The 10,710-nt window shown below is 35.3% G+C and overlaps 1 protein-coding gene across 1 annotated transcript in view; it reads left to right on the top strand.

Annotated features, from left to right (window-relative positions):
- Positions 1-8,460, top strand: part of LOC120081690 (tryptophan--tRNA ligase, cytoplasmic) — a 17,018-nt gene extending 8,558 nt beyond the window's left edge. Inside the window, exons 6-12 of the mRNA XM_039036778.1 lie at positions 1,880-1,966; positions 2,123-2,215; positions 2,414-2,494; positions 5,438-5,509; positions 6,665-6,733; positions 6,867-6,977; positions 7,990-8,460. Of these exons, the coding sequence (XP_038892706.1) occupies positions 1,880-1,966; positions 2,123-2,215; positions 2,414-2,494; positions 5,438-5,509; positions 6,665-6,733; positions 6,867-6,977; positions 7,990-8,040 (564 nt within the window). The 3' untranslated portion in view covers positions 8,041-8,460. The remainder of the gene's footprint in view (positions 1-1,879; positions 1,967-2,122; positions 2,216-2,413; positions 2,495-5,437; positions 5,510-6,664; positions 6,734-6,866; positions 6,978-7,989) is intronic.
- The last annotated feature ends 2,250 nt before the right edge of the window (positions 8,461-10,710 follow it).

Raw genomic sequence — 10,710 nt, 5'->3', positions numbered from 1 at the left:
GACTTCTTTGAGTGAAGTCGGGCACTGGCCCAATATCTGACTACGGCACAATCAAATTTAGATTTAATCCAGCCAAGAACACGTTAAACACGGTCTGCCTCTTCGATTTTCAAGTATTGGGCCCCATCTTGTGCACAGTTGCAGACAATTCTCTCGACCAAGTCCATCTCTTGCCAAACATTGATAGTTTGTTAAAATAAGAAGTAACATCCATGGATCCTTATTTGCATTCATGGACCTGTTTGTGGAGCGTATATAGTCAGAGGCATTCTGTCTTTTTGAGTATAAATCTTGCGCTGCCTTCCAGATATCCTTGGCGGTTGCCGATATAGTAGTGGTTGTTTTCCTATTTGAGGTTCCATACTATTCACCAAAACAGAACGTAACAGCGAGTCTTCTCCTTTCTAGATTCATTCTTGTGGATGGTGTGGAGCTGGCTTTGGAATTTCCCCTGTCAAGTACCCAAATTTGTGACGCTCTTTCCAAGGCCAATTCGGATTGATTGGGACAGGAGAATAATTCTGGCCATTAATTTTTCCCCTACAAAATCTTGTAGAATTGCCCATCGAACCAGATAAATAAGAAATATTTGGCAAAACAGGGAACGAGTTTACCAGATTCTCTGAATAACTGGTTGAACCGGATGGGGATTTGCGCCAAAACATCGTATCCAAATATGAAATCTATTGTTGCAGATAAGCCAACCGTTGTTTAATCGTCTGGGTAATGGGTCGAACTACAAGCGTTGGAAATGGGGCTGCCACTGTCGGCTGGAAGGAGGTTGCCGGCATATGTGAAGACCCCAGGCGGTTGGACTGCTCGAGGTGGCCGTGGCTCGTCACTGGTCAAACATACCTAGGGTAGAAAACGAATGGACGGATCTGCAAAGTTGTCGTGACCGGATCTGCACTGGTTGTGTTTCGGCGCCACTCCTTGTTAGAACGGATGGACCTGTCGTGGAAGAGTAGGCCGGCGCGAAATCAACCGTACAGAAGTCTGTGAAGGTGCTGCGGCATATGTGAAGACCCCAGGCGGTTGGACTGCTCGAGGTGGCCGTCGGCTCGTCACTGGTCAAACATACCTAGGGTAGAAAACGAATGGACCGGATCTGCAAAAGTTGTCGTGACCGGATCTGCACTGGTTGTGTTCGGCGCCACTCCTTGTAGAACGGATGGACCTGTCGTGGAAGAGTAGGCCGGCGCGAAATCAACCGGTACAGAAGTCTGTGAAGGTCTGGAGGGCTGCGACGGCGCGAGATCTGTCTGTCCTTCGAGGGTTTGCCCGGGTTCAGCGCGGAAGAACCCGATCGCGACCGGATCTGTGCGATCTGTCTGCCCTTCGCGGGTTCGGCTGGGTTCTGCATGGAGGAGCCCGATCGGCGCTTTTGTTTGGTGCGGCGGCTCCCACTGACGGCAGCTCGCCATCAACTGCAACTGGATGGTAGAAAGTAACTCCGGTAGGGCTGCTTGAAAACACTCCTTTACAGCCGCTCGAATAGCAGTTTTCATATCAAAACTCGAAGATCCATCAGCAGAAGACGACTGTGGTTGGTTCTCTTCCATAATGGCTAGGGTTTCGTCCTCGAGCTCTGATACCATGTTAAAAATAAAAGTAGGGAAGAGAATAACAACATAGTTACGTGGAAATTCTAGTATAGGGAGAAAAACCACGATATAGAGACTTTTTCTTATTTTTTTTAATTTGATACACTGAATACATAGGGACACACTGTATAAATAGACAGTAGAAAACCCTAGGGGTCTACACAATTACATAAATGCCCCTAGGTTAATAACGCTGTAGTATCACTACGTTGTCTATGGAATTATTTGCTGAGTAATCTAACCTTTTCTTCCATCATCATCCCACTCTAATGCAGGCAGTTCCTTCATTTCCGAGTTCATTCCCACATCTTTTCTCTGGCAAGGATGATCTTCGGTGCTTAATACCTTGTGCTATTGATCAGGTATTGCTGATTGTTTCTCCTTGCACACGTTTTTGTTCACCTTGTTAAATAGCATTTACCACATTGGAATGGTCATATGATCTGGGTTTGATATTTTACTTTTGGTCCGTGATTGATTTTTCCTCTAATTGCGTGGATTTTTTGTTGATTCTCCAGGATCCTTATTTTCGAATGACAAGGGATGTAGCTCCTCGCTTAGGATATCATAAACCTGCATTGATCGAATCTTCTTTCTTTCCCGCTCTGCAGGTAACGCCACAATTCTTATGGTTCATCATGTTAAAAGTTAATTATATAGAACATTGTTTTATTTATTTCTCCTTAAGAAGTTTACTGCATACTAAAAAAATTTGGTTCCCTACTCCCTAGTTTAATGTAAAATATGTTGCCAGGAATTTTTGTGAATTGTGCAACTGCTTTCTTATTATTTCAGTATCTGATTTGCAGGGGGAGACAGGAAAGATGTCCGCAAGTGATCCTAATTCTGCCATATATGTGACTGATTCTGCAAAGGACATAAAAAACAAGGTCTTAGTTTCTTTCTTTTATAATGGGTTTTCTATTGGGACTTTCATGTGGAAAAAATAGTTTATTGTCCCTGAAGTTTCAAGATGTGGAAACTGGGTTACTTATCCATGCGCTTTTTTTTCGTTGGGGGGGGGGGGGGGGGGGGGGGGGGTGGAGACAATAATAAAAATGTCTGTTTCCCTTCCAACCATTAAGTCAATGAAGTGTTGAAGCTGCTCAGTTTTGAAAGCTTTCATTCCTTGGGAATCTTAAACTCCAAAAGCATCAGAACAATGAATATATTTATTTGGAAACTGACATTTCTGCACTCGTTTTCCGTATGTAGTGTTTTGAGAAATAATCTATTGGGAAGTACAAATATGATTACAATTGAATTTCTGTAATGAACTTAATATCTTTTTATTCATAAAATTCTATACCCAATGTTAAATTGGATGGATTACTTCGTAGCTTTGTGGACAGCCTTACTAGTGATTTAAGTAGACTTTTCTGACTTCCACGAATAAGTTTTGAGAATAGTTTAGTGCAAAGGCATCTTGGAGCAAAATTTGTGATGTGATCTTAGGAGGTCATGCGACTGTATGTTCAAATTAATTTTATATATTTTAAAAAATCAGTATGAAATAAGTGGATTGGTAGAATGTGCTTTGCTTTTGAGCCAGTAAAGGTTGGATAAGAAGACTTTTGCATGAGAACTGTTTCCTCTCCATTTCATGAAACTGTAGAAGCTGTAAGCCTGAGTCTCTCTCTGTGAACTACATGGATTGTCCAGTTATCAGAGAAATGTAATGTAGGGTTTTATAAGTTGTTCTTAGGGAGTGTTATCAGAAACGCTCTGGGAGGAGTTTGTTTCAAAGTTTTTGAGGTGCATTTGGATATGACATCTGTGTTCTTTCTGAATAAGTATTAACTTCCTCATCCATTCTCCAGCCAACTTGAAGTTTTTCTAGATGCTTACAAATTCTAAATCTGTCTCCTGGTTAGAGAAATAATGTTCAGAGGGGGAATTGCCTAGTTCTCACCAGGAATTAGTCTATTTGAAAGGTTTTGTTAATTTTCTGGATAACTTTTGTGTAAAGGTTCTATATATGACCAAGGAGAATGCTGTTAGTCACTTAATCGAGGGTATCCTTGAGGTCATTTGTGAATGTTGTGATGGGACTAACATTTTCGTAAAGAAACCATTGTATGTTTGTTACGTACAAAGTGAACCAAATCTCAACTTGGGTAAAATTGACTTAAAGGTTGCTGAAGGCATCTGGTACTGGTGTTATGATGGTGAGCAAGTTAAAAGACAACTAGTGAGAGCGAACAAAGTGGGTTTGAGAGTTGATTGAAGAACTATGATGAGAACATTGTATGCGATTGAGATGGGGAGTAGCTGAAGAAACTGAAGATGAAGATTGTGGAGGCAAACACCATCAATAGAGGAAGGGATGCTCGATGAATAAGGCAAAGTGGCACATAAGATGAAGTAAGAAACATCCGTTTTGATGGTGTAGTTTTTTTAAGAGAGGGGTCTAGGGGCGATGGAGGCAAACACTGACAATAGAGGACGGGATGCTCAATGGATCAGGCAAGGTGGCATATTATATGAATTTAGAAGTTTCAATATTTATGGTGTACTTCCTGTAAGAGAGGGGTCAAAGGAGGGCTAAAGCTTGGGATGATCCCATCAATGCTTGAATGACAAAGCAGGAAGATTGGGTTAACATCTCAGTTCTCATATTATGGGCAGGTGGGTTGAAACTTTGGGTAGAAGTTGGGGTTGGACATTCTGGATTCCTCTCTATTAAGTCATCAATATTTTGGGAGCAACAACTCATTCATGGGCTAAAATATTTGGAGGAGTATTAAGCCCCGCTCTAGTAGATTACATCTGGATCTTTGTGAGTAAAGAACTCGACCCCAATGGAAAATGACCAATCGCCCTGTCTCTGACTTGCACTTCATCTTTTGGTAATGTGAGTAAGACAATTACTTGTTCACAATGGCAGACATCACTAAAGTTAGAAGTCCTGATCATTGGGAAATTAGTTATTGGAATTTGAGATCAAAGCTGTGTCAGCTAAATGGTGGAGAGTCATGACCACATTCATCAGAATATTTGACATGGTTGTGATGCCATGAAAAGTGTATGGGACCGGGTATGCATTGTGATGGTTGAACTCGGTGTTTGGGTTGGATCATTGGTCCCATGACCATGGCATTTCTACATCCCCAACAAGGCATCTAGATCTCAGGGTACAATAATACACTAGCAAGTTTCAAATTAGTTACCTTGAATTGGGAAGGCAATTGTGCCATTCTACCATGATTATTTAATTCACACCTTGAGGATAAGGTATTAAGAGTTGCTCAAGGCTAGGGCGTTGAATGGTTGCTTGGACCTAAGCTTTGTCGTGGAGAATCTATGGTCCCTCAATTTACTCAAGATTCGACTTTTTTTTTAATAATATATATATATATATATATTATTATTATTATTATTTAAAGTTTTCATTAGAATAGTCATTTGGTTAGGTGTACTCTTTGTGTCCTTCACCCTCTTTATTTCTGTAGTGACCCATTTCACGACTATTTGGATCTTTTTAGTTTATACTACTACTAATCCCCAAGAAAGTAGAAATGTGAATTATCTCTACAATACTACTTAAATGCGATGCTTACAAGTTTAATTATAATTTCAAAAGCTTTGATTTCAGTTTTTTGTGAAGTTGCTTATTTATTTTTAACTATGTGGCAATTCTATTGTTCGTCTTTGTGATAATAATAATATGTACGTGTAGTTCTCTAGGTATGACTGGGTAGTGATTTCTAGATTCTATGCTTCCCAATCTTTTATTCTGTAACTGGAAAAGTGTGTTCACTTCATCCAATATTCTTACAATGCCATTACTTTGCCGTTTCTTTCGTCATTGGGATTATGTTTATTTTCTTCAGATTAACAAATATGCATTCTCCGGGGGGCAAGATTCTATAGAGAAGCATAGATTATATGGTGCAAATCTCGAGGTATCTTTTCATTTATTGTTGTGCCATAAAGTTGACATTTAAAAAAAATATCATGCGATATTATATTTACTCATGATATATGACTTCAAAGTAATAAAAAGGAAAATAGATCACTATGATTGTGTCTTTAGACTCTGTTCTTGTTAATATCAAGACCCAAATACAACACGGCATAAACTTACTCAAACCCATTTTAATATCTGTTTTCAAATATATTTGTATGCTGCGCTGTATAATATATAATCATAAGGTTATTCCCAGTATGGTATTGAAGGGTAAGGGTTCAGCTAGTCTTTCTAGTAGTGGTGGACTGGATGCACCTAGTTGATCATGGATGGGAGATCTTTCTATTCTGAGCAGTGTAGAAGAGTTTGGAAGGGAGATGCTTCAGGTTCTCTTGCAATTCTGGCTTTCTTGGCTTGATGGGTCAAGTGGAGTTCCTAGGAATAAATTTTTTTCTTCGCTTTTCATTGTGGAATTAGCACTAATTATAGGATTCAACATATGAGTACTAACATTCTCCATCGAGCCTAATTTATGTCCTTTGCAAGAGTTCTTCCAAAACTATAAATCACATATTCTCAATGGTTCTGCCCAGATGTGACTTGATGTTGATGAAATCTTTTTATACCTTTTGGTTTTGTGTTAACTTTGTACTCCCTAACTGGACACAAAATTTGATGCTCTCTCTTTGGTGTTATCCTCAACGTGGAATCCACAGTTCTTTGGCTTCCTTTCTTTAGACGAGTTTTGTGGGATACTATTATCTAGGTAGCTTCTAGATGTAGCTATCATTGGAAAGGGATTTTATAATTATTATTCTTTTCTTCAAATTGAAATGCCTTTTTTTTACCTCGAAATTCTGTATATATTTATTTGTATATTCTATTGCATTCGTAGTTTCTTATCATAAAAAGTACTTGAATGAAGAAGGTCCAATGTGGTTCAAAATTCAAATTTCATCAACGTTTTTTTTTTCATTTTTGCATGCTCTATGCATTAACACGTTAATGTTATGCTCCCCTGCTTCCAAGATTATAGTCAGCATTCGAGTCTGCCTGAGAAGAAAATAGGAACCTAAAATTAAGGTATCGTGCCAATGCCAATTTCTAATGTGGTTTTTTTTTGGGGTCAATTTTACTATAAACTATCCAGGTGGATATACCCATCAAATATTTGAACTTTTTCCTTGACGATGATGCTGAACTTGAACATATAACAAAGGTGAGACTGCTGGTTCCATAATGGAGTTGATATTTCGATCATCCCTTTTGCTCATCTTTACAATGTTTTGGCCCCCTAAACCCTATATCAGAAAAATAGATTTTTTTTCAATTCTTTCTTTTTTTTAATTCAGGAGTATGGTGCTGGACGCATGCTAACAGGTGAAGTGAAGCAGCGCCTTATTCAAGTATTAACTGAAATGGTAGAAAGACATCGTAGAGCTCGTGCTGCTGTGACAGATGAGGTAAGTTTGTTTCATTCTTTGTGTGATAGTGTGATGGAAATTCATCCTCTAATCATGGCTGTTATAATCGTTATTACATTTTTAATGTTTGGGATGGCTATAATAATTCTCGATACCATTATGCCATTTCTTTCCCTTTTTAATGAAAAACCAACTATTATGCTATTTTTTGTTTTAAATAAACATACCTGATCATAAATTTTAGGAGAAACTCATTTTTTTGACACTTGTACTTGGTTGTTGATTGAGAGAATCAAGGTTAACCCCAAAATTTTTATTTCATGAAATTTAGTTTGAACTTGAATAAGTGGGGAAAGTTAGTAACCTTAGCCGATTTATTCTTTTCTCCTTTTTTCCTTCTTCTTTTATATATATATATAAAGATTTTTACTTGTGGTAATTTTTTTTTAAATATATGAAGAACAATAGTGTTACAAATAATGAATATGATGAGGTTTAAGAAAATAGAGCATTATTTTAGAGTGTTGGAAAAAATGATTAATTTTAAAGAATAATCTTTCTTTTTTTGAAAAGGAATTTTAAAGAATAATCTTGAGTTATAAAATTTTAAAAAATAGTGGGAAATAAGACACCTGTGCAGGGGAGTAAGTTTTGCCATTTAGCTGGGTTTTGTCATTGAGTTATTTATTTATTTTATTTTACTTTCTTGATTATGTGACTTTTATTTGGGCATAGAGGTCAAATTTGTTTTCTTTAAATCCTTGAAGGATACAAATACAAATAGACAAGCAATATAAATAAAGCAACAATCTATGCATGCTGAGGCATGGATTTCAGCTTAGTTAAGCATCAAGTTATCTATTAATAGAAGTTTAATGCTCTTGAGAATTGAAACTTCAAAAGAGAGAGAAAAACAAAATGCTCTCCTTGGTTTCCTATCAAGAATACTATTGAGCATTGAAATATGTTAGACCACCTCAGTTCAGTTGAATGCATGAGATATTTTGTTGGCTGGTATGGCCTACTTATATTTGTTTTGCTTCCTTTTCAGATGGTTGATGCTTTCATGGCAGTCAGACCCCTTCCTAATATGTTCGACTAAAGAACTCATTCTTCGAACTGCTATTTACCATTTAATTCAAGGGGCCTGCATTAGATGAGACACGGCGGGACGGGGGCTCGTGTCTCTACTCTCTAGTCGAATTAGTTATCAGTCAGTCCACCCAAATTGTCTTAATACCACTTATGAACCTGAGGGCTTTTCCTTTTCCAACATTAACTTTCTAGAGATCCTATATTTACCCAAATTTTGTATTATTAGGGAAGCAATGTTATACAATGCTGTTTGGCAGTATATCTTTTTAGGTGTTTTGGGAGCATTGGAGTTTTTTGGTATTGAGGATTGGGCAAGAGTTTGTTTGATTTCAGCCACAGAAAAAGTGCTAAAAAATTAAAGATTCTTCATGACTCATTTTGCAAAACTATATGATGACTAATGAGTTTTTGGAGGATTTGTACAAAATGGAATTTGATTTTGTTGGTAGGTTTATATGCATGATTCATTGAATTGTATCCAATTGTGTTTTGGGTGGGAGGTAATGGTACAAAAATTGTGGAGTGATTGGAAAATGATGGCTGTTAATAAAAAAAATTTATCGAAAAATATATTTTTGGTTCTTAGGTTTTGGATTTAGATTTCAAAATATTACTTTCAAGTAAATGTAATCAATCAGTCTTAATATGAAAAGTGGAGTCAATTTAAATACGTTATCAGAAAATTAGTTAACAAGATATTGTGAATTATGAATAATGAAAAAATTCATTATAATTGTATCAATTTTTTTATGGAGTAGTAAATTTGATTTTAAATTTCGAGTTTGATTTCATTCGTCTCTAGATTTCACAATGTTACAATTCTATTTTTGAGATTTGAATCTTGTTCCAATTTGGTTTCTAATTTCAAGATTTCCACTTTTATTTTAGATTTTTCATCAAATATTTACAGACTAAAATGTCTATCAATTAAATTTAAAAATCTTAAATTTATAACCAATTAAATTTTACTATTTTTTCATCACTAATAAAATTAATTTTAAAATATCACTTCATAATTATTTTAAATTAATTAATAGACATTAATACCAAAATACAAAATTTTAGGTGTAACATTTTGAAATCTAGGGATTAAACTGAAATCAAATTCAAAACTCAAGAACTAAAATTATAACATTTATAAATTTAGAGACCAAATAAAAATTAAACTCAAAACTTAGGGATAAAAGGGTATTTTCTCCCAAAATTCATATTTTTGTTTTGCATTTTAACTGGATATTATTATTATTATTATTATTATTATTATTATTTAAATGTAGATTAGTAAAGTCAGTTTCATTTTGAAGTTCAAAGGTCCATTACTGTTGCTCCATATATGAGGATGGTCAAATTGTGATGACATGTGTAGTAGGTAATATTTGAAGACTTCTGTTTTGTTTTTCTTTTCTTGAATATAAATTTGACTATTCTTACCATACTATATTACAATTTTCTGATTTTTTGTTCAAACAAGGAACTACCTACATTTTGAAATTTGTCTTATTTTCCCAACTTTATTATTATTTATATAATATTATTATTTTTTAAGATGTAAAACACTTCGAAGAATATTTTATTCGAATGGTTTTGTATAAAATGTTTGAGACATAAGCTAAGATTTTATTCTCAATTAAAGGTTCTTGATATTGAATATTTAAAATCCTTCATTTTGAAATTAGTTAAGCTAGCTAACCTTCTTAGTTCATAATAATTTTGTCATTTACATTACAATGAATATGATGTTCACTATGTAAAGGTTGAGAGAAGTGATCTATTTTTATTCATGAACATACTAATATTTTGCTTTTGATCTTGGATGAGGAACATTTTTTTATTACTTCAAATACAATGCTCTCTTCAATGCTATCAAATTCTTTTATCGTTTATATTCAACAACAGTTAGAGAATTGCTCAAAATTGCAACCATGTAGGCAACCGTTTCGGTCGGTTTGGATAGTTTGGTCGGGTTGCGTGGGTTTAGCTTGCACCCTTAATCATTATGCCTTTCTCTTTCAAGGTCAATATGTTTTCATCCGTTGGATTTTGGTAAAAATATTAGAAGAGTGGTTTTCCCAAATTGAAAAGGTTTAAGGAAGTGATAAGCTCCAACCACTGTAAAAGGAGGCAATGACTTTCGTTCCAATTGTCCCAGTTGGAAACACTTTAAGTTTGAATGTATTAAACTCTAATTAAATTCTCTTTTGTATTCTCAAGTTATGAGAGGATATTATTGTATTTGAGATTAGAAAGAGAATTATTCTGTGTAATTGTAACATTTTTATAGGTTGTGGTTTTTTCACCGAATCGAGAGTTTTCTATGTAAATTTTTGTGCTTTTTTTTCTTATTTTTTTTAATCTTTACGTTATTTTTCTGCTTATTCTTGCGGTATCCACATTTCATCATCTTTTGTAGATGTATGTGCAATTATGAATTTTATATCATGAACAAAAAATTTACAAGCTCTAAAATAGATTTCGTGATGTTGACCTATTTAATCATCTTCTATTAGAACCTCTCCTTGCCTCTTAGAGACCAATGAATCTACAATATTGACATTGGATGATTTGCTTGTGAGGGACTCAATAATTTGAGTACTCTTGTTATAAAACTTATCTACTAATTCTTATTCAAATTTGATTTGCGTTTGGTCATTGAAGTTTTAAAAGTGACATATATGGA

Source organism: Benincasa hispida, chromosome 7 (genome assembly GCF_009727055.1).
Source record: "Benincasa hispida cultivar B227 chromosome 7, ASM972705v1, whole genome shotgun sequence".
NCBI classification, from domain to species: domain Eukaryota; kingdom Viridiplantae; phylum Streptophyta; class Magnoliopsida; order Cucurbitales; family Cucurbitaceae; genus Benincasa; species Benincasa hispida.
This window is presented reverse-complemented; position numbering and strand designations above follow the sequence as displayed.